The sequence below is a fragment of the Drosophila takahashii genome, chromosome X (assembly GCF_030179915.1).
Source record: "Drosophila takahashii strain IR98-3 E-12201 chromosome X, DtakHiC1v2, whole genome shotgun sequence".
NCBI lineage: Eukaryota > Metazoa > Arthropoda > Insecta > Diptera > Drosophilidae > Drosophila > Drosophila takahashii.
This window is the reverse complement of record NC_091683.1, coordinates 16,614,766-16,639,111: the sequence shown is the minus strand read 5'-3', so window position 1 is coordinate 16,639,111 and position 24,346 is coordinate 16,614,766. Positions and strand designations below refer to the sequence as shown.

General features: G+C 39.3%; 1 protein-coding gene and 1 long non-coding RNA gene across 15 annotated transcripts in view; one reads left to right on the top strand and one right to left on the bottom strand.

The window, feature by feature from the left end:
- Positions 1-1,111: 1,111 nt before the first annotated feature.
- On the bottom strand, positions 1,112-23,857 carry ovo (transcriptional regulator ovo). Of its 4 annotated transcripts, none has more exons than XM_070218664.1 (5): positions 22,688-23,857; positions 4,738-7,508; positions 4,267-4,683; positions 2,590-3,285; positions 1,112-2,529 (listed from the first exon to the last, which is right to left on the bottom strand). In XM_070218664.1, the coding sequence occupies exons 1-5, from the start codon at positions 23,085-23,087 to the stop codon at positions 2,344-2,346; spliced, it is 4,470 nt and encodes a 1,489-aa protein (XP_070074765.1). In that variant the 5' UTR covers positions 23,088-23,857; the 3' UTR covers positions 1,112-2,343. The 4 variants fall into 4 exon arrangements, with proteins under 4 accessions (XP_070074765.1, XP_016999817.2, XP_016999816.2 ...); XM_017144328.3 differs by having other exon boundaries at positions 4,267-5,843; positions 6,003-7,508; XM_017144327.3 differs by having other exon boundaries at positions 4,267-7,508.
- Positions 7,674-24,346, top strand: part of LOC108059197 (uncharacterized) — a 28,436-nt gene continuing 11,763 nt past the window's right edge. For 2 of the 11 annotated variants that reach the window (XR_006412339.2, XR_006412338.2), the window contains exons 1-2: positions 8,205-8,374; positions 10,425-10,576. This is a non-coding gene — a long non-coding RNA (uncharacterized lncRNA). The other 9 variants (XR_011419665.1, XR_011419661.1, XR_011419658.1 and 6 more) reach the window with 9 other exon arrangements.

The following is a 24,346-nucleotide window of genomic DNA, read 5'->3' as shown; positions in this document are numbered from 1 at the left end:
ATATTAAGGAAAGATGCATACATCTTGCAAAACATAAGTCACATTTCACGAGAAGTTACTTTCCCTGTTTTCCCGTTTTCTTTTATTAATAGTGGAAATTTTAAAGAATTTAGTTTAACTAATAGAAACGAAGTAGCCGAAGCAAAGCCATTAAAAACTACTCGAAGAAAATTAAATAAAGAACAACAAACACATATATTCAAATTCATGATAATAACAGAGAATAATTAAAAAAGAAACGCATAAAACCGAAAAGAAACCAAAAACAATCTAGATTTTATTGTAATTCCGTGTCTGTGTGTGTATTTCAGTAATTAATGTAAAAAATATAAAATGAAAGCAAACAAAAAAAAAACACAAAAATTCAACAATAAAATCAACACGAAAAATGGAACAAAATCCAAAGAAAAAAATTGTAAAAAACGAAATTAAAACCTCTAAAAAAACACTGAACACAAAAAATGAAGGACAAAACATAAAGAAACTAGCGAAATAAATAAAATACAAAATATTTGAAAATAAACGATCAAGTGTGTTCCATTACTTGGACTTTTGGAATGGAAATGGACTAAAATTTGCTAGAAATCATAGAAAATATACTTATACCCACCCACCCATTTTCAAAAAGACATTCCAACAAGGTATTTTTTATTTTGTCATATTTAATATTTATTAATTAATTCGCTTCTCATAATCTTTATATATAGTATACATAATTGATAGTTTAAAAAAAAACTGTTTCATTATCAACTAAACAAATTTGCGTTCCGTTCAAATTTTGTTATATATTAAATATATTTGTTTTTTTTTTTTGTAATTTTGTTTTTCTTGTTCGTTTCATACAAAATTCGTTAATGATAATGGTGATAAAAAAAATTTGGAATTTTTCATGGAAGTGTTAAATTTTGTGTGATCAATTTTTCCGTATCCGTATTTCTTCAAGTTCAAATTTTCCCTAAGCTAACTAACTAAATTTAAGGTAATATTTAGGTGTGTTGTGTGTGTGTGTGCTGAACTGATATTTATATATGTGTGTATTCATGTGTGAGTGAAAGTTTTCTAGTTAAGCACTAAGTTAATTGAGGGAGGAGATTAAAACAAGGACTCTTCCTTTGCCAAGTTTCGATATCCGCCGTATTCTACTCCTTCTTCTTTGGGGGCTGTACAGCGGGCGGTGGGCGTGGCGCCACAATGCACAGCCCCCACAGCATAAACCTTAAAGTACGATTCTTAAATCCGATTTGTCATGTCATCATCCTTAATTCCATTTAACCAACACCAAGCGATTGCACAAAAAACCCGTTGTTGCTTACAACAAATTAAAAGAAAAAAAAAGCGTTAAGCTAAAACAGAAATAATAATGCAGTTTAATGTTACGCATGGGAAATCATAGTTTCCCTCAATTGTTATCAAATTCAAACTCAAATTCGAATCCAGATTCAAGAGTAATTTTACCTTAGGACTAAGGCTTATCGAATATACCATCGGATATCGGTTTATATATATAAAATGTATGTTTTTCTTAGTGTTTGTTCATTTAAGATCAGTACAATTGGTGGTATTGCCTAAAAGCTAAGTTTAATGCAAGATATACATTCAAAGAATTATCTTATCGCAACGATTCTTCCAAAACATGTTGGATATTGTTGGGGCTTTGACTTCATTTATGAACAGCTTTAGTTTACGTTTTGTTTTATGTTTTATGTATCCTAGCCTAATTTATTCGAATGTTTTGCCTCTTTGCAATGTGGTTTGTGATTAAGTAATAAATATTTATGCGTTGGTGGTGTGTAAATATGTTAATCCTTGCTCATTTTTCTACGCGATCTATTCCGTTTTTTGTTTTTGCTTTTGTTGAAGACAAATAAATGCAAACGTTTGCAGCTTGTTCGGTTGTTAGCTCTTAACATCTTACAGCTATATCTTTTTTATATATATTTTCTTGTAATATACCTATAAACGATTGATAATCCATAATTTTTGTGTGTTGCTCAAAGCTTCTTCAAAACATTTCTTAGCTCTACGATAATTTTTTGACTAAGAAGCGGTAAACCGAAAAAAAAATAATTGCATTAAATGGAAAATTCAAGATTAACTATAAACAAAAGGCTCAAAAGTTTCAAGTGAGACAGATTTGCACAGCAAAGTGAGTAGTGGAGTAGCGTGATTCTACAGCTATAACTAATTAAACTTAGGGCTAGGCAAAAATATACATAATAAGCATAATCTCCAAAAATTCCGTTTCCTCCGCGGGGGGGCAGTTTTCAGTTTTCAAAAAACTTCAAAGTCACAATGTTGGTTGTTGCCTAAGTTCCTATATCTAAATTCAATCCCATCCATTTACTAATTATGGACCGGCATGGGCAGCTGGCCAAGCAGATTGTTGGCGAACTGCGAGTTGGTGAACTTGAAGTGCCGCTTGTCGTAGAACTTGAGCAGCGCCGGCGAGAAGGGATGGTTGTTCTTCAAATGCAGATAGTGCACCTCCGGTTCGCAGGTGGTGTGGCCGCACTCCTCGCAGACGTACATCTGTAAAACAAAGGTTTTAGTTAAAGGAATCTTTTTGGATTTCCCTAATCCCATTCTCACCTTGGCCCTGCGCTCCTTGTAGGCGTACTGGTGCTGAACGCTGTGCACCTTCTGGCAGTGCGACTCCAAAGAGCAGCGCTGCGTGAAGCTCTTCTCGCACAGATTGCACTTGTACGGCCGCACGCCCGTGTGGGTGCGCGTGTGCCGCTTGAGGTCGAAGGTGTCGTTGAATCCCTTGCCGCAGAACGTGCACAGATATCGCTTGATGTCCGAGTGGCACTTCATGTGCCGATTGAGCAGTCGCTGCAGCGAGAAGGTCTTCATGCAGACGCGGCACACGAACTTGTTGTTGCCCGAGGAGGAGTCCTCGTTAACTCCGCCGCTGGTTGAGCCCATGCAAAGGGCTTCGGCGGAGCCGTGACTGCTGGCATTGCTGCTGGCGCTGCTGTTGCTGTGGTGCTGATGGTGCTGCTGCTGCTGCTGTTGCTGTTGCTGCTGCTGGAGGGATTGCTGCACCGACTGCTGTTGCACCGATTGCTGCATGCTCTGCTGTTGCTGCTGCTGCTGTGGCGAGCCCTGCTGCTGCTGCTGTTGCTGCTGCTGCTGCGAGTGGTGGCCATGCTTGCTGAGATCATCAATGCAATCCATGTTGCGTATTCGGTGATGGCCACCATGGGCATTCTCCACGGCCAGCGGGTTCTTAATGCCATGGCCGCCGTTCACAAACTCCAGCTGCAGATCTGGCGGCAGGCCCAACTGTTGAATAAATCGCAATGTATTTATTAATATAAGTGCATATTAAGATTTGGTTTTTTTTGGGTTTTAAAAAAATATATGACAATCACAGACAAACACAAACAACGGGCTTTGAAACAAGTAATCGGGTTTGTTCCTGGGAAGAAACGGCGTTAAAAGTCGAGTGCAGGTCCTGGATCCAACAAATTAGCACTGAAAACTTTTCAACGGAGGGAAATTCAAAAGGGTTACATAGGGTTTTTTCATTATCTCGAAAAATATTAATATACACAATTGATAAGTAATTAAAAAAATATATATTGAAGAAATATCAACAAATATAATTTCAACTGGCCCTCAAAAAAAAAAAACACCCTATTTAAACTTTTTAACTGGCTACCAAATCATCCTAAAATTACAAAGTACATTTTTTCTTGTTAGTGTATCTTAAAATCTCGTTCTTGAACGATGAAATTTCGAAGAAAAACAATTTCGACTTATTTTTTTGGTTTTTTAATTTTTAAGGTTATTAAAAAACAATTTCTAAATCATTACTTTAAGCACGAGATTTTAGGATGCTGAATATGTATAAATAAAAAGGTGACTAACTTTCAATGATCATATTTCCTAAACTATTGGTCCGATCGAATTGAAGTTTTGGGTGGGTAATCTAGACTTTAACTAATTTTGTATTTTATTTTATTTTATATTTTTAAACCCTATAGAAATTATTTCCAAACGAAATCCTTTATAGTTCTTAAGAACATCAATCCACAAAATCAAAGGACTTTCCGCATTTAACGCCTTAAATTTAAGGCTCTTTCCATTATAAATATTAATCATTTTACTGATTTTCTAGAGCCTTGCAAATGATATTTACATCAAATTCGGCTTTCAAATTCGAATAAACCCCTATAATATCTCCCTACATCAAAGAGATTTCAATGGCTAATCTGTTGGAGACCCCCACTGTCCCATTTCCGCCTGCTCCTCCGCACTTACGCGCCGCTGCAGGACTTTGCTCTCATTCAAAACGGAAACGGTGGGCGACGGCGCCAGCAGTCCCGCTGCCGTGGCCGCCGCCGCCGAGGCCAGCGATCGCAAGGTGGTGCGATGCACCGTCTTGGTGGCCGGCACCTCCGCCGAGGATTTCAGCGTGGAGATCAGCGTGATCATGGTGGAGCCATAGGCCACCGCCTTGGCCCTTCCGCGCAGCTTTCTGCCCGAAGTTGCTGCTGCTGCTGGCGGCGGCGGAGGCGGTGGTATTGCCACCGGTACCACTGTCTCCTCCTCCAAAGTCACCTCAGTCACCTCCGGTTTGGTCTCCACCAAAGGCTCCGGCTTGACCAGCACATCCATCGACACCATCTCCACGAACTCCGTGTACGTGGTGGTCTTCATCAGGGTGATTTGCTTCCCCTGCTTTGTCTGCTGTGATTGGGCATTATTCGACGGATCAAGGGGATTACTTACGCTTTGGATGAGCGGCTTGGTGTCCAGCAGGGCGGCCGCTGCTGCCGCGGCAGCATTTGCATCTAGGAGCGGACTATTGCTGCTGCCGCCGCTGCTGTTGCTGCTGTTGGTGCCGCCGGAGCTGCTGCTGCTGCTCATCGGTCGCTGTAGGTGAGCGGCCGCTGCAGCAGCCGCAGCAGCAGCAGCAGCCGCCGCAGCAGCCGCAGTTGGCGAGGGCAGCGACATGTTGCTGTTGTCATGACCATGGCCATGATGATGCGAGTGATGCGGCTGCTGTTGCTGCTGCTGTTGCTGGTGGTGGAAGTGATGCTGTTGCTGCTGGTGATGTTGCTGCTGCTGCTGCTGCTGCTGGGCATACATATTGTGCTGCTGCTGGTAGGCAGCGGCATGTTGCTGCTGCTGCTGCTGGTGGTGCGACTGTTGCTGCTGGTAGCTGCTGCTGATGGCCTGCTGCTGCTGCTGGTAGCCGCCGTGCTGCGGCTGCTGTTGCATCATCAAGCCGCGCGTGGCATGCTGATACGAGGGCGGTGGCGGCTGTTGCACGCTATGTTGCTGCTGCATATTATGTTGCTGCTGCATATTATGCTGCTGCTGCTGTTGCTGCTGCTGATGCTGCTGCTGCTGCTGCTGATTGCTGCTGTTCCTGGCCATATTGTGGGTCAGCTGCGTCAAGAGGTTCTCGTGCAGGGCATCCAACTGCGAGGTGTTGGCATTGTGCTGCTCCACCGGCGTCACCGAGTCCGGCGTCAGCGAGGGCGTGGACACCAGCTCAAAGTCCTGCCTTGGACTCGCGGACTCCTCGTCGTCCACACAGCTGCGCTGCAGGAAGGAGCTGAGATCCACGGCATCGGACAGCTGCTCCAGCAGATGATCCGTCTGCGAACTCAGCATCAAAGTCGCTGTAAACTGCAGCGGATCGACGGCGCCATTGGGACACTGACCGGAGCTGGCCAAATCCGACATGATGGCATCTTCATAGGCGCTGGCATTGAACTGACCCGAGCTGCCCATCGTCGCCTGGATGATGTTCTGCGCAAAGGTTCCTATGTCGATCTTGGCCTCGTCGTACTCAATGTCCGGCTCATCCTTCAGTATGATTCCATAGGCTGAGGGATTGCCGCCGTAAAAGGGATGACCCATCATGGATGGTTGACCACCATTATTATTGTTGTTGTGATGATGATGATGATGATGATGGTGATTATGGAATTTGGAATTGGAGTCGTTATAGTTAGAAACACTGGCGAAGTTCAATAGGTTATTACCGTCGAGATTATTGTTTGGACCAGCAACGCCGCCACAATTGATGTAGCCATTGCCGTTACCACCACCACTGGAGCCGCCTCCTCCTCCGCCGGCAGCTCCTCCTCCTCCGGAGCCACCTCCTCCGGAAGATCCTCCACCACCTCCTCCTCCTGCTGACATTATGTAAGCAGCCGCTGCTGCGTTTTGCAGAAAATTCGCTGGATTCCCGTTGAAATGCGAGCTATTCTGACCCGTATTATTGCTCGCCGTGCTCTGCTGGCCGCTCTTGAGGCTCTCGTAGAACGGAGGCAGTGCCCCCGTGGGCGGTGAATTGGGTCCGTAGTTCCCTCGGCCGTCGCGACCGCCGCCCATGCCACCACCTCCTCCGGCCCCCGATCCCGGTGATCCAGCACCGCTCCCGGCGTTCTGATTGGACGAACTAGACGAACCACTGCCGCTGTTCTGGCTGCCAAATCCGGAGGATTGGAAGCCCTGGCCGGCGGCACCGCTGGAGCTGCTACTATTGCGTCCGTGACCCGCAGCGGCGGCTAGAATTCCCGGCAGCGAGCGCACCAAGCGCGGATTGAGCCTCTGCGACTGGGCCAAGAGGACGCGAGCGGCCAAAATGGTGCTCCTGCGACGCGCCTCGCGCACCTGGCGTGCTCTCTCCAGCCGGCGGGCGTTCAGCTCCTCATCGGAGTCGACGGAGGGACTCCGCCGCTTCGGGACGTGGTAATCGATGGGCTCCTGCTGCTCGGGACCGAGCTGATCGAGCGGCGGCAGGAGGAATCCGGCCAGCCGGCTGCTGGCCTGCGGTGCCCGCTGGATCACCGAGCAGCGGACGGCGGGCGCCGGGTCGCGCGGAGGCGGCGGACTGGGACGCTGATCCGCTGGCGGCGGAGTGCTGCGCAGGCGCAGGGAAAGCGGCTTGATCGCCGGCAATGGGGGCTTCTCGTCGACGATTAGCTTGCAGCCGCCATCCGAATCGGAATCGGTATCGGTATCGGAATCGGAGTGACAGGGATTTGGCGGCGGCGGCGGCGGGGAAGCTGGCGAGGATTGGGCGAGCGAAAGGTCACGGGGCTCGGGATCCTGCGGATATTCCTTGCGCTGAGCCTGGGTTAAAACCACGCCGGTATTGTAGAAGCGTGGGCGTGGCGCCTCTACGCCCACATCCACTTCGTCGTCCTCCTCGTCCTCTTCCTCTTTGCTCTCTCTCTCTTCTACCTCCGCCTCTCTCTCTACCTCCGCTTGCTCTCTCTTTTGAGCCTGCTCTTCTTCTTCTTCTGCTGCTGCTGCTGCTGCCCGCTGCTCTTCTTCTTCCTCTTCTCGCTGATCTTTTTTTGGTATGCTAATTGGGGAGTTTTCAATTGCGCAGTCTTTTGTGGCTAAAACGGAGGTGGTGGCTTTGCTATTATTAACCAAATCATTAACTATTGGCCTAACAATATTATTTTGTGCAGCTACAGTGGTGGTGGTGTTGGCGTTTGGGGTTAAACGCTGCAGTAATTCGGCCGCAAAGTTTTCTGTAAAAAGAAAGGAGAAAAATAAGGATTAATAAGAATGTGCATTGAAAACTACCTGGCAAACTAAAAAGGAAAATTACAACTCTACGGAACTATGGAACTTTCGAGAGCGAGCTAAGGAAACAACGGAAAATCCCCGAAAATGAGAGCAATTAGGAAACTTTTTTTCGATTTACACGTTCGCCCTGGACGATCGCCGTTTAACTGTGAAAAGGAATGGAATTTCTATCGGAATCGAGATTTTTCCTTTCTCCCACATTCGTCAAAAAGTGTAATCGTGTGTATGTAAGTATGCGTGGGTGTATAAGGTGAGTAACTGTAAATGCAACTGGACTGACTGAGGATCAAAAAATTATGCAATTTGAGTTTTATTACTAATTGGTTTCCAATTGGACAAATTGGAAGGTAAAGTTAAGGACTCAAAAAGAATTGATTATTAGCCATTACTAAAAGCAAATAATTAAAAATTTCTAAATATAAGAACAAGAAATGAATTACAGATGGATCAAAAAAATGAGTTAAAAAAACTTCAAATTTGAAACTCAAAGAATTGAAATGCATAAAGCTTTTTTTTCAGTGTTACTCGTGTTCTTCCTCAAGTTCTTCATCTTCCTTTTCTCCTGTGATTTGCACTATAGAGGAAAGCGCCCTCTGTCGATGCTTTTTCGAACTATCCGTTTCGAGGGCGTTGCGCTTTTTGTTCTTCTTTATTATTTATCAATCGCCCATTGCAAGTGCAAGTGCAAAGACAAAACGGGCAAAGACAAGGTTAGCTACTAAAAGCCGTCTTGGCTTTAAATCAAAACAAGTGCAATAAAGCCAAAGCCAAAAGCAGGCGAGCCAGCAACAACACTGCAAAGTAATATGTAAGTTTGTAAGTTTGTTACTGTAGTTGTTTCGATCAAGATCAAGGCTTTTTGCCAATGTGTGTTCGATGGCGTGGGTGTGTGTGTGTGTTGTTGCTGTTTTTCTTGGCCCTTTTGCGAGTGTGTAATTGCAAACGTATGTTTGTATGTATGCACCTGTGTAAGTGCAATTACAAATGCCAATCACGCATTCGCTATCTCGCTCTGTTGGTCATGGCCAAGTTTTGCAGTCGCTGCGCAGTCGGCGTCTCATAAATTCTAACTGTCAAATGTGCACACATGCAGCTAAACATGCATAATATTACATATGTATGTAAGTATTTACATTCATACATAACTTTTTAAATTGTCTAAACAATTGGGTTTTTTATTTGTTTTTAAGTCCATATTTTTAAAACTTTAAATATTAAAAAATTAAAAAGATATTACATTTTTGTACCACTGTTAACTAGAAAATAATTGATCGATTGCCTTGCCGATTTAACGCATTTTTCCCCACCCCCTGCGAAATGCTTGGCATGCCATTTATGTTTCAAATGGGTTAATAGACGGGCCACGCCCACATTCTACACGCCCACCCTTTACATTTTACATGGGTTTTACATGCATGTTACAAGTTTCAGTCGATCGGTATTCGGTGTGTGTGTGTGCGTGCGTTTGCATTGCCATAGTTGTAATTTATTTTATTGTGTTAAGGTCAAGGCGAATTGTAAAATGTTTATAATTACACAAGCACACATAGAAAACATGTTTGAGCTTGAGTTTTTCAAGTTGAAAATGAAATGCGAAAAAGGCGTCATTTGTTATTGTTTTTTTTTTTGTATCATTTTTGTGTGTTGCTGCCATGAGGAAATGAATTTCAATTGAAGTTGTATTGTACAATAAAAAAAAAAATAAAACAACAAAGCACAAACATTGACCTCGAGCCAACAGCAATTAAAACAAAGTGAGAAAATAAAAAAAAGGAAAAACACTAAAACAATTAGAATTTTTTCCAGCTAAACAGTGAGGGCAACAATTGCTGATCGCCTAGAACTCTGTCTCCGTCTCGCTCTCGCCAACACGGCAGAGTTCATTGGACGTTTTATCCTTTACCGTAAATCGATTTACATACTCGCGCCCTCCCTTTCGCATCCGAGCTTGAACTTTTCAATTTAAATTTTATGCCCCACTGAAATCGGCGGCTTCCACCGATTTCGTCTAGCGCGAAATGCGTCGTAAAAACACACAACAAAAATTGACAAAAAAAAAGGAATAAAAACTGAGAAAAAAAGATAAAACAAATAGGCAAAGCGTAGAAAAAGTACGAGTTCAAATAAAAAGTGAAATAACTTTGTGTGTACGTGTACACTTTAAAAATTTTTTTTATATATTAATAATTGATCAATTTTGAACATAAAACATATCTATAATAATTTCATATTTTCTATTCCTATAAATAGTATTGTGTGGATTTAAAAATATATGTTGTAATTTTTATTTAAAAAAAAATCGTTCTCTCTTTTTCTTTATATTATTTAAATTTTTTTCCAATTTCTCTTGTTTTTTTGTCCGTGTACTATACTATACTATAGATATGTAAATTGTGCATGACAATGCCGACAAAGCAGAGCTTTTCGATCCGAACCGTTGAAGTTGTCGTCTAGAATTCGTAATATAGTACATTTTTTGTTTTGTATTTTTCGCGCCCACTACGTACGTATGGATTTTGATTTTACGGGTTTGCCGCCTGCTAATTGGGTAGATGAACCCAGGCTTTCAGTATTCTGAGGGAATTTCCAGGTGATTTAAATGAAGTAGAGCCCGTTGAGTGGGTGGCGATGTTTCTATGTAATATGTAGACATTGTAAGTATTTAGTTCCTAGTTGTGAGCTTCTGGTTCTGGTATTTTTTGGAAGTATGTATTAGCATATTTTTAATTTTTATGCCGGTGACACCTAACTTGTACTTCCCTTATAAAGATATAACCTTTTATAACTGGTTGGTTTATAAATACTTTTAAATTTTATTTAATTGTTTACTTTAATAAAACTTTATATTTTTCCCGCAGAGAAAGAGATGGATGATGTGAGAGAAAGAGAGATGGCGATGTTAGTCAAATTCCAAACGCATTCTGAGCTTATCGCATATTGAATTCCTGGCATGCACGACAATTCGATGACGGCACTCACACACCCGCACCCACCTGCCTCCCCCTGTAAGGTAACCTTTTTTTCTTGGTCTTGTTGTATTTTTTGTCGATTGGTTCTGTGTGTCTAATTGCAAATGCCAAACACGTTGACAGAGGCGGCAACGTTTTCCAAGCAGCTCTGCCCATATATTGTGTATATAATATATATCTAACTATATGTATATATAGCTGGCTAAACAATGAGCAGATCCAGAGACCCAACATCTTGGATTCACTATTTTATTCATACTAATAACGCTGATCATTGTGCTGCATCATATATTGACCTCAATACTAACAACATGCACCAGGTGCTGTTCTCTTGATTAGCTATTGTTCAAATATTTAGTAATGATCGAATCTGCCAGATAATTGCTATGGGTTATGCTGCAAAAAAGAGATAATACAACCGGTAAATCTCTGATAAAAATGTAATTAATTGTGTATTTAAATTGAAGATTATTTGGGAAGAGATATTGTTATGAGATTTAAGTTTTAGTTTGTGTTTTTAGTACACAGAGAACAAAATATCAATTTTTCATATCAAAATGATACGATTTCATATCAATATGATAAAAACTCACATAATATTGATATGAATAGTTTAAAACTTGACAAATACCCATAGGTATTTTACAATTAACTAGCAATGGGGCAATGTCAGCCCTCCGTTGACCCATGAACCTTTGGCCAATCTCCGGCTGGCGACCCACTTTAAATACCCATCGATCCACCCCAGCAGCCACCCATCCGAACTTTTGCTTTCGCAAAGCCAACCTAAAAAATAAAAACCGAAACGATTGCAAATGTCGAACGGAATTTAATAGAGCATGAAACTAAACGGAAAACGTTGACAAATGCGAAAAAAGAATGCGTTGGCTTCCAAATGAGATGGAGTGGCTGGAAGTGTCATCGATTAGCCGACAGACAGCTAATCAATTCGCTGCTTAACTGACAAGTGCGTGTTTTCTGTTCTGTTCCTTTTCAAATGTCCAGCAAAAAACTAAAAAAAAAAAATATAAAAAAAGGGAAAAGAATAGAATAGCAGATGCAGAACCCTTGTCAAGAAAAGGGTGAAGAAAAAAAGTAAAGGAACGGCAGGAAGGAGCTTCCTGTGATCCTGCCAAATTGATGAATGCATCCGTTTGAAGGAAGAGGAAGTTTGAGCTTCTAACAGGTGCTTTTTGTGGCCCAGGTCCTTTCACCGATCCCGATTGCGATCCTTCCTTTTTTTTCCCCCGCTGACCAAATGACCTAATGTCCGCGCGTTTCCCTTACAAATTATGTAGTGTAGTGTAAAAGCCTAAACAGCGAACCCTTTTCCTTACTTTTTTAACTGCGGATCCTGGCAGCGTTTAGCAATTCTAATGCCAAAAGGACCCAAGTGTTGTGCCAACCCATTTGCAACACGATCCGATCCGATCGGATATTGTTTTTTTTTTCATTCTTTTTTTTACTCTCTTAACTTTTTGCCTGTATCAAGATCAAGATCGGAGACCCTCGGGACAGTCTATAAATTTATGGGCTCCTTTTCTCGCTCCCCAAATGAATTTGTCTCTAACGCCCAATTTGGTTTTTTTTTATTTAGGTTTATTTTCTTGGGTTTCTTCCGCTTCAGCTGCTGCCGTTGATAGTTCGATTTCTAAGGGCCTTTGGCTTCCAAGGTCTTTATTAGGCCCTTCCGTCTCGGGTTACCCACTCATTTCATTCCGCTGGCCGCAAAACTTAAAATGCATTAAGTGCCATGCAATTAAGTTTTATCGATCCTCGAAAATCTGCCCATCGCGATTGCCGCTTGTTTTTGTTATATATGCCTTAATAAACATGACCTGTTGTGTTCGCTCCACATATGTATTAAGTATATGAATTATAAATTGCCGACGCGTTAACAAAATAATTTCGTTTAACTTAATTACATTTTTTATGCGCTTGCTTGGGCGATGGTTTCGGGTTCTTTTTGTGTTTTTTATTTTTTTGTTTGGGGTTTTACCAGTTTGGCACCCAAGTCTTTTGTTTTTAGTATTTTAAAACATTAATTTAAGTTTGTTTTCCAAGTCTTTTGTTTTGATAAATAATTCTCTTGCAAAAGTGAGACGAAAATTACCTAAATATTTGTTATATAATCAGATTTCCTTGTATTTTAAACAGTTTTTCTTTATAACACCTTGAAAAACCCCCAAAGAATTGCTTTAGTGGTTCTCCTGCTGCTGCTGCTTCGTTTTCAAGGTCGAAATTGCAACGAATTATGGCCGCTGCTAAATGTTGGTTAAGCATTTAATGTTTTAGTGTGTGAGATATCGCTGTTCGTCATCATCAACGTTGGCAACCACTCAGGGCCTCCGACTTGAAGCGTCTTAAATTGCAAACCACATGGATATGGTCCGCGTGCTAAGTGTGTTTGTGTGTGCGAGCAGCAACATTTATGCACAGAACGAAAAAAAGGATTAAATTGGGTTCTTAAAACAAAAGATTTTCTTATGGGTATTGTAAATAAATCCATGTTGATTATACCTTCTAGTTATTTTCTAATTGATATTGTAAATAAATCCATGTTGATATTCAAATTTCCTTGTTACACTATAATATTTTTATTCCTTTTCCGACACCCAGAACATTTGATAGTAATTTTTCTTCGTGTAGCCTACACAGTTACAAACAAGCTATGCTGACATGTGCTACGTTTTGTGCAGCTGCTAATTACAGTTGCTTTTATTTATTCGCTGCCAGTAGGCACTGCTTGTTGTTGTTGTTGCTGTTCTAATGCAGCTTTTATGTATTTTTTAATTTGTTGTTAGCTTTTTTGTTTTTGTTTTTTTTTGGTATTAATGTCAATGCTAACCTTGCTCTCTTTCATTTGACTCGTTTACATTGCAATTTGTGCTGTTATGTCGTCGCTTAGACTTGAACTAAATGTGACATTGACAAATGCCAAATATGCTGCACAAACAGATGGCTGTCCATCGATTTTTCGATTATTCTGGCCAGAAAATACAAAAAGTTTAGATTGATCATTTGATTAGAATTAAAGAAAATATAATTTAACTATATTGTATATCGATATCTATATCGAAAGCATCCCTAACTCAACATTTAAGCCAACTTTACAAACAAATCGAGGACGCACTAAACAAAAGTGCAACAAACTGTTTAACAATAATAACGAAAAAGGAAAAAACGAAGATGCAAAAAAACAAATACAGTTGTAGTTTGCACACCAGCTAGCTATCTTCTTTTGTTTTTGTTGCTTGTGAATTTGAATGGGGCAAAGTTTTAACGCAATTGCGTTAAATGATTTGTAAGCCAAAGCGGCAAAAAAAAAAAAATAAAACAAAAAAATAGAGGAGGCTGCACCCCGTTGTTTTTGTTGTCACTGGAAAATGTTAATGAGGCAGGCACGAACTGTGAACGGAAAATCGCTTTTCGGTTCTATGTGTATAAATGCTTATATTTACGTGCATAGTTTTTGACAAATCTTTGGGTAACTGAGCTGGAAAAAAATGGGCAGGTGCGGTTTTAAAAATAATTTTCAAATTGTATGACTTGGAATATTATTTTTTAATTTTTTCAAATATTTTATACAATTTTATTAAAAGTCTTGGAATTTAAACATAAGATATTCATAAATAGTAGGGCATATGTCATATGTGGGCTCTATTGGCCGTAACAATTAGCACATGCACATTTGCAGCCTTCGATGCTGTTTTTTGTTTCGTTTTTTGTCAGTTAGTCAGTCCATTTAGTCCCTCGGTCAGTCAATCAGTCAAACAATTGTTCAATTCGCCCAACTGCAATTGTATGGTTTTAGTAGCTATTTAGCATGCTTCTTTGTGCAACTGACACACAGACAAATGAGACACTAGATTTAGGTCAACGCATATAATATATTCATTCTAAAAACGCTTCTCAATTGGCAAGTGTTCGTTCGTTGTTCGTGTGAGTTTTGTCTATATCAATATTTATATTTGTATTGGCCAGTTTCACAGCAGAGCAAAAACTGAAAAAATGGCAACAACGAACATTTAGTTGACAAACTCATTTGCGGCGTATGAGTGTAATGATTGGAAAAACGAAACAAAAAACCTAACGGAAACTCATCAAATGCAATACAGGCAGCGTAAAATACACTGAGGAATCAGTCAGGTAACTAATTCTTTCAGGGGTTCGCCTTAGCCTTCGAAACAGGTGGCTTTTAATTAATTGCAGGCACTTGTTAATGAGACAAGTGATGAACCTTTTAAGAAACTAGTTTCGGGATCACTTTACTTGCATATATATATTATATTCAGCTTAATTAAGCGATGTTATTTCCTTTTAAGCCTGTTTTTTCAGGCGTACTTTATTAAGTTTATTCTTAACTTCTGGCTGGTTGACCTCATTATTTTCATTTTGTAACTTATTGATTGTTTCAATAAATAGTTTTATATATTTATTTTTTTTTTATTTTTATTCTATTCTTCATAAATATACTTGCATTTTTAACAACCCAATTTCAAAAGTTCGTTATACTTTAAACCTTCGATTTTCCAAAGGCTTCTGTACATTTCCCTTTACAATTACATTTTCCCTTTGTGTTCGTTTCCACCTTCTGCTGCATTTTTTTTTGTTCAACCGCATCTGGTTAACCTTGCCATACCGTTATATAGGCCCCCGATTACAACATAATATCATCATCTGTCAACGGCAACGAGCACGTTGAAATTTTAGCAAAGGCAACTAAACAAAAGCATGAACAAAAAAAAATCAATAATGATGATGAGCACCGACGACTTGCTTAACGCTTGCTCTCAATATCTCAATATCCCAATATATATTGCTAAATGCGAACGGAGAGTGAAAAGCCAAGAGAAGCGCTCTGGCTTGTTTTAACTGTAAACATATAACAAAACTCTTTTTTTTTGTTGTTTTCCAGGAGTTGGGTGACCCACATTTGCATACAGAAAAAAAAAACGAAACCGAAACAAGTTGAGGGGGAAAACAACAACGAGAGATTATGTTAAGCAAACACCCACTTACAACACTTCTCTGCATCTTCTCCCCCATTTTTTCCATTTTTCGGATTTTGTTACAAATATGAAATTATGCGTATAAATTTTATTTTGGGTCTGAAAAATGAAATGAGCCAAAGCCGCAACCAAAACAAGAAAAAAAAAATGATCGCTGTTGTTGTTGTAAATGCCGCTCTGTTCATTATGACGTAACTGCTGCTGTGATTACGGACCCGGTGTTAATACAGTTAAAGCGGCCTAACCTTGAAAACCGGTAGATTTTTTTTCTTTATTTCGTTTTTTTTTTATTCAATTTCATGTGTGTCCCACTGTTGTATGTATGTGTGTGTGTGTGCATAGCATTTATTACTTGGCTTTTATTTATAGTTGCTTGTTGTTGTTGTTGTTGTTGCCACTGCGCATGGTTTGCTGTCTGATTATTATTATTATTATTACTGTTAGTATTATTCGATTTGTGTTTGTTGGTAATTTTCACTTGCAGTCCATCGGCAAACAAAAGACTTAGGCAACGAACTTGATATTGATATTGAAATATTTGACATTTGTCAATAAATGCACGTGTGTGTGCGTGATGGAAAATTTATTTAAATGTAAATAATTCCTTAAATGGTAGTAAGCTGAAAATTAGGTTGCGGTTTTTTAAATAAAATTCAAAAAATTAATATATATTTTATCTGCAAGTAATTAAAAGAATTATAAAAATATATAACATTTTTATTAAAGTATTGTACATAGAAATTGTCATAGCAAAGTCTACAAGCAACAGGTACATTTTAATTTACATTGCTACCCACTCGAAGTCGATAATATGTGGGTGCGATAAAGATGCATTTGCAGAGTGGAAGCGAGAGAAAAGAGCGAGATCATCGCATATGGTATCTCAACGGAAAAGTTGCATACAAAACAAACATCTGCATACAAACAGACATGCAGGCGTGCATTACATACAAACATATATACATAAAAATATATACAGATACATAACTCTTTTCAGGTCAGGGTTGACTTGTGACTGACTAAATGAATGAATGAATGACTGCATGAAACTGCATTTAGCTGCGATTGTCTCTCTTTTCCTCGCACGACTAACTAAAGCATTGACAACTCGTACTATATAGTCGGAACCCCCCGACTCCCGATCCCCGATCCGCGATCCGCGATATACCATATGCGTTAAGCACATTGCATTGGAGGCTGAGGCTGCACCTCTGAACTGGTTTTTTTCCCCAGCTTTCGGCTTGACAAACGCAGCCATTGACAAACTGATCAAGCTCACACTCAGTTGCCTTTATATACATACACCCATGTATATTTAATGCGGACGTACATATATAGATCTTCTGCTTTTTTGGCAGATATGTGAAATTTTATCGAAGTTTCGATTTTTTGTCGTTTAAAAGAAATTTCATCAGAGGCCAAAACACAAAACCTTTGTCTCAATCGGAAATTGTGCAATTTACGCAGCTCATCTGCCGCAAGCAGAAAGTATCACCAAATGGCCCCCCATTATTCAATTATGCTTAAAACCTATGGATTTGTGAAATTTCTCGGCCATTCCGTTTCGTTTTTTTTTTTACAAGTTTTTTGTTTGTAGCTTTACCTGGAGAGATTTGCATAAAATTGAAATTTGTGTGTCAATTTTAATGGCTGCAAAATGTGGTCACCGCATTTCGCATTTTCGGGGAAATGGAAATTAAGGGTATTCGATAGTATTACTTTGTTAGATTTAAATAAAGAAATAATTGAATAGATTTTGCTTCAAAAATAAGCATTTAAATCATTTTAAAACCGTAGTAAATTATTTCTAACTGAATTGTTCCCTTCAAAGGTCTTTGGAATTTCTTAATTTATGCCAAACTCAATTAAAACTAAGGCAAAACCTTAAGGCGGAAACCAATTTGCATACAATCAATAGATAAATCATGTTTTTCCTACAAGGGTTTGTTGCTTAAAGTCAAGCACTCAAAGCCCATTACTACAGAATGTAAACAATTTAAGCCTGATCTAATTGGTAATTATGTTAGATAAATTCGCACACTTGAAAATGATTTGCCATTGGAATACATTTCTATCTATCTATACTTATGGAATTACACCCCCAAACTCACCTCATCATTTATACATTTTTTTTGCACATGTTTATTTTCGGTTAGAGCAAATAAAAACCGTTTCGCTGCCTCTCGCGCCTTTTGTGGTTTTTGGCCCGGCCGAAACGTGTTTTTTTTTTCGTCGATCTTCTGCCAACAAAAACGCAAATATTTCACAAAAAAACAGTTAACTTTTTGTTGTTTTTGCTGTTGTTAACATCAAACGAGAATGAAAACGAGTTCTATATTAATTGTGGCCTGTGCTTTTTGCTGCTTTGATTACAAATGTTATAAAAACGTGTTTAAAACAATAAAGAAAAAATCGAGAAAAAAAATGAATTAAAAATACACAAAAATATATCAAACGAAACAAGTTTCCCCGTTTCGGCTGCATAAAAGTTGATAATAATAATTTTTTCGAAAATTATAAGAAATTCGCAGCCCAAGCGATTTACAAGTTATTGACACTTGTGCGATTGCAGAAACAGTCAGAAATTAATGAAAAAGCTGAGACAAAAATTGCAAATATTTTTGTCAATTTATTTGTTTTGTCTGCGTTTCTGCCGATCCGATTTATTTATGGAAAAAGGCAAGCTATTAAAAGTAAATCGTATGAATTAAAAATATTTCAAGTATTTATGTTAATATTATTATTATTATATTCAATGTAAGTATTTGAAAATATATTTTTGGATTTTGTATTATACGATTTGTATTTCTACACATTTATTACTTGCATGTAAATGTGTTTAATGGGTTGTATCTATCCTTAAAATCATTCTTATTGTTTATTTTTTCGTTAGGTGTTTTTCTCTACTCCTCTTTGACTACTTCCATTGATCTTATCATTGCCTATCCATATCAAAAGGTAATTCAATTAGAAATAGTTGCAGCCCATGGAGAAATAATGCATTTTCATGCCAGAAGAACAAAGGGGGATAGATATATGTATGCTAGAGGGAGAGGGAGACAGGGCCAAAGACAAAGAAAATACACGCACCATCATCATCATCATTGCGCTGATCATTGCTCATGATCAAGAATATATATATATATCTTTCTTTCGTTCTTTCTTCGTTCTTTTGTTGTTCTTCCACATCGCTCCTTCTTATTCATCTTGTTCTTCTTCAACTGCATACCAAAAAGAGGCAACGGAAAAAAAAGAAAAACACCCAGCGAAGGCGAACAAAAAAAAACTTGCTTCCTTTTTTTTCAAATGTATATTCTACGTTCTTCTGGCTCTCTTCTTCTTCTGCCGCTGGTGCTTCTTCTTCTCGGTTGGCAGCACTTGAGACCTGTTTTTTTCAGTCTCTCTCTTTCTCTCTCTCCCGTTTCCTTTGTGCCGTGTGTTCTTGTTTGTTGATTCACTGCACAAATAAATCTCGGCTTTGAATGTTATCGAGGTGTGCAGGATTCGGATTCTCCGATTCTCTGGTTGCCCTTTTTCGCTTTTCTCTCTCTCTCCTCTTTCCGATTGTCAAATATCGTTTTTGGTTGCGAGATTAAAAAAAAACCCTCGGCACAGGTAGATCCACAAAAACACACACCCATACATAGTTGCATTGTTTTATCAGCCTTTCGGCAGGTAAAACTAATGCCAAAAAATATACAAGGGAAAAAGGAAGGAAAAAAAACAAGCGAAGCCAAAAATAACGCATTTTTGCTGCCTATTGGAGAAATCAAGTTCGCTGCCTCAGTCTTTCGATTACAAATGATTTAGGCAGCGAACTTGGGCTGGCTAAATAGATTTGGGAAATTAAAATAAGCCAAGAAATCGATGCAATTTTCTTAATTCTGTTCTCAAATATGGAAATAACTGATTTATAAGATTAATATTGATCTTAAAATTTTTGCCAATAGGGAATTTCATGTTAGAATTTGGTATTCTCCAAGTGGCTTTATAAATTGTCTTCCTAAAATTAAATTATGTTATTTATTTGTTTTTTTTTTATTATAAATGTACTTTTATTATACACCCATGGATTCGGAAATATTTTTTCCATTTAGAACATTTCGACAGCACTCAAAGTTTTCGTTCTCCAATGAGAAGGGTTACCAATATGAGGCTTGATTTGATTAATCAATGCAGAAAGGTATCTATAATCCATTTACATATGTTCAATCAAGTGGAGATGCCCATCTTAACTTCCAATTAGTTGAAGATCTGAGAGTGAAACGACTGGGGGATCGGGCGCTTAATTGAATAAACAATAGAATTGATTTGATTTCCAAAGAAAATCTCAGCGGCACTATGAAGTAATGGGTTTTGGGTTTGTTTTCTTTCTCTTTTTGCATTTACCATTTACCTCATTTACCACTTGACTTTTGCTTTTGACTCGTCGTCGTCTGTGTTTTTTTTATTCGGTTTTTTTTATTTTTCTGAGACACGGTGAGTGTTGTTTGTGAGGGTTCGCTGAACTTGTCTCTGGAGAAGGGTCGCGAGGTCTTCAAGGGAACCTTTCGCTAACTTCCGCTCGAGGATTGCAACATCTGCGTGTAAGCTGTGTGTGCTTGCAATTGAACTTGCAGTTCTAACAGCTGCAGAATTTGCATGGATCGCTCTTCTTTTTATTTTTTGGAAATTTCTTTATCACTCGATCGGTCGATCAATGAATTTCCTTTCGGTTATTTATTGACTTTTACTAGCGGGCCCAAAAGGAGAAATTGGCGGCATAAAGAGATCGCTGGCTGGAGATAGAGAAAAATGTAACAGGAAGTTATGCTCATAACTTCCAGCTGTGTAGGGCTACGAAAGAAAAAAACTAGGAGGAATTCATGCCCATATATGCATGAAGTTCAGTCTTCAGTTTGGTTTTCTCGGGCATCTTTGCCTCGTTCTTTTGCAATGTTCATCCTCCAAGGCCCTTTAGCATTTCACAAGCTCTGTTCTTTTGCCAGGCTTTTTTCTGCTGGCTCTTCTGGTGGGTTTCTTCTCCCCAGTCTTCATTTCGACTGGTTCTACAAGTTTTATTATGGCCAGTTGCCTTGACTTTGCTTAGGCCAAATGGCAGACGACGTGCCTACAATGCACCCCACCCAACGTCCTCATCCCCATCCTCCTTTTCCTTTTTTTTTCTTTTCCTTTTCCACCTCCCCAACTGAACTTGGCTCCCATGATCATGATCATGATGATCTTCTTAGTCATTGTGTGTAGTTGGAACTTTAGCGCAAGTCTAGGCTGCAAAGCCAAACAAAAAGCAGAAAAAAAGAGTTATTTTTCTGCTCCACACTCTTTTCGCTGCTTTGGGGTTTGGCTCTTCGGCTCTTCATCTTCTGGCAAAACTTGTACTTTTGCCTGGTCGAGAGCAGATTTTTTTTTTCTTAGCCGTCTTTTATTACTTTGTACTTTCCTAGTTATATAATTTTTTTTTCTTTCGTTCTTGCTTGGGTTTTGGTGTATGAGTGTGCGCTCAAGTGTGTGAAGTTCTTGGCCATGGGCACAGCCCACTAAAGGCAAGAAAAACACGAACCGTAAGCGGTAAATGAACAAAAAGTGAACAGCCAGTGTGACCAGAGGGCTTTGTGAAATCAGAGCAGCATGAGAATGGGAAAAGGGTAAGGTAACATTTATTAAGAGCAGAGGATTGGTTTAAAAGCAAATCTTAAGGAATTTAAAATGCTGCAATAATTACTTAATGAAAATATCTATTAACAAAGTCTTACTTCTCCTTGGCAGTTTATTTTTAACCACCTTTGCAATTTTCCTTGGAGTACATAAGGTTGTGAAACGATTTCCCTTCAAATAGCTTCCATTACAATATCCGCAGAAATCATAAAAAATTATACAGCGGAAGCGTTCATAATACATTTTTAAGTGGATAGGCGATAGAGAAGACGAAGGTAACTTGGGCGGCGATAAAACGGGAGGAACCGAGAACGCAACGTGTTATTTAATTTAATAAATGTATATAGCACTCTACGCTCTCCGTGGAAATAATATGTATATATATATATATAAGCTATAACCATGAAATATAATGCCCGTGTAAGGGGTAAAATTATGAGGCTGCGTGTGAGAGACGATTCTGTTGAAGTGAAGCTATAGCTCGCTATGGTTGAAAATAAATATAGATATAATTAAGGCCAGACAAAGGGCAGTTAAGAAGGCTTAGAAACAAAAGACTCGAGCAAAAAAACGCCGAAAGAACGAAGAACAAAATTCACTTTCAAATAAAATCGAAACGAACTTAATTAATAAAACCCGCCCGAGAATCGAAGAAAGTTCTCTTCGCCTAATCATTTATGAAAATTTAAAACCTTTAACCTAGGACCAGCGCCTAAATCGAAAAACGAAATGACTTAATAAGCATGCTGGGCTGCGATTATATAACAAAAAAACAGAACAGACAACCAGAAAAAAGCAAAAAAATAAAATGAAAACTGAAAACAGAATACAGAACTGAGACTGGAGAACTTTGGTTGGGCTTTTGGCCAAAAAGTAAATGAAACGAAATAAAAATGCTTACGAAATTCAATGAAAGTGATTGATGTCGAAGTAAACCCATAGCTCCGCTTAGGAGAATGGAAGATAGACAGTTCAGATACAAATACAAAGATACAAAGATACACTGGGGACGAGTTCGTCATGGTGTGGGCGAAAAAGAATAACAAAAAGCTGCCCAAAAGTGAAGCTTGAAATCTGAAAAGATTTCCAGGCAATAGATACGCTTGCCAATATGCCAACGGCGAAAAAAGAACTGACTGACAGATTTGTAGCAATTATTTATTTAAGTAAATTAAAATTCTTTGCTTTGTTCTTAGGTTTTTTTAAAGAGAATTCCAAACGATTTAAACGAAAGACAACGAGAATTCAGATGTCTTTTAGTATGTTGGAAATATAAATATATACTGAATCTGACAATGATTTCATATTTATTAGATTTATTGGGATTGAATATTCCACTTTTTTTGAAGTGCCAGCAAGAGCTATATATTATCTACAAACCCAAAGGTATTAAGATTTGGTCTCGAAAACTCAACAAGAAATTTCTTTCAAAAGTCTAGGATTTTTCTAATTTCTGATTTTTTTCTTTAGAGAATCTTAACTTACCATTTTGAACTTGGCCAGTGGCGCGCTCGACTTCCAATTCCGCAGGATTTTGTGCTTGATTAAGGTTCGCATTCTGATGGAGATGATCGAGGCTGTGGCGCGATTGCCCGAAATAGTGGCGACGGTGGTGGAATCTTTTGCGGGTCAGGCTCAGCGGCTGTTGATCCGCATCGGGCACCTGTCCGAGCACCTGTTGCCCCTGACCTTGCGGTTCCGGCGGTGGTTGGGCGGTGGGCGTTGGCGTGGGCGTGGGCGAGTTGGCGCTGCCACTCCCACTCGGACTGAGGGGCGGCACCAGGCGCTCGTCATCCTGGCTTTTGTGCTGCAGCAAGTTTTGCGATTCAAGCAAACGCTGTTGCTGCTGATGCAGGCGATTTTTGATCAGGAAAATCTTCGGCATGATGGATTATCGGATGATTGACGATTTGCGATTAACGATAAGCGATTGAAACGATACGAAACGAAACGCGACGGCGACACGCGACGATTTTATTTGTGTTGCAATTGGTGGACGAGGGACAGTCACAGTGGGTCCGAAATAAACAAAACACTAATCCAATTGTGTGTGTATGTTTGTTCGCCGCTCGTCCACTGCGTTCAAAAAAAAAAATTGTTTAATTTCAGTTTTGATTTTGTCATGAGCCGAGCTCAAGTCAACTTTTGTTTGGCCCTCTTCATGTCTTTTGCAAGTTTTTCTGTTCTTCAAGTTCAAAATAGTCAATTGGAAATGTTGTATTTTATTTTGGTAATTTCCTTTTTTAATTTTCTGTTGTCTGATGTTCTGTTTTCCTTGAAACACTTGGAAAAAATGTGCCTTTCAGCAGGGTTTTTTGAGTTTTTAAAATTCTTCTTCGAAAAAACGTTGTTTTTTTTTTATAATTTGTCAAAAAATTCGTGTTGAGAAAATATATGTTTTTCTCCAGTTATTTTGAATTCTCAAACACTTTTTGGTTCTTGGTTTTTTTTTGTTCTGCGCACTTGTAAAAAAATTACTTGAAAAAAATTTGTATCTTTTTGTTTTGATGTATTTCAGTATATCATATTTTGTATGATGCACAACACAGTGTTTTCGTATTAAGATATTGTATATTGTGTGTTTTATAGTTTGCTTTGGTTTTTGGATTTCGCCCAGGTGAGTTGAAGCGAAAACACGTGCATTCACAACGCCGGCTCGCCACTTACTGTATTCGAGGTAGTCAGTTAGGCCAAACCAAAGTCAACCGATCGATCTCGCCGCTACAACAAACTCAGTTAGACGGCGAATTTAAAACACCGTAAGTCGAGAGCAACAGAGAGAGAGAGAGAGAGAGAGCGAAACTTCGCTTTCGTATGAGTCAGAAAATAACGAGATATTCGCCGCTGCTCAGGTGAGAAAAAAACGGCGAAACGGCCTGGCGAGCGCACCTGTGTGAGAGAGAGTGAGAGTGTTTTGTGTGCGTTGCTGTTGCTGTTGCCTTTGCCTTTGCCTTTGCCTCATTTCGCTCACATAACGTTTCTCATGCAGTTTCTCGCGCACTCTCTCTCTGTCCCTCTCTTTCTCGCCTCAGAGTCAAGGTAGTGATCATAATGATGATCACGATGATCATGATTAAGATTCTTCGCCTTGGCCATTTGCCGGTTGAGATGGTTTTTACTCGATCCGGAGAGCTGTACTTGTTG

Coding starts and splice junctions, on each gene's coding strand:
- ovo (XM_017144327.3), bottom strand. CDS start 23,087: ATGCCGAAGATTTTCCTGATCAAAAATCGCCTGCATCAGCAGCAACAG. Junction 7,509..22,687: donor CACTGGCCAAGTTCAAAATG/GTAAGTTAAGAT, acceptor TTCTTTTTACAG/AAAACTTTGCGGCCGAATTA. Junction 3,286..4,266: donor GCAAAGTCCTGCAGCGGCGC/GTAAGTGCGGAG, acceptor TTTATTCAACAG/TTGGGCCTGCCGCCAGATCT.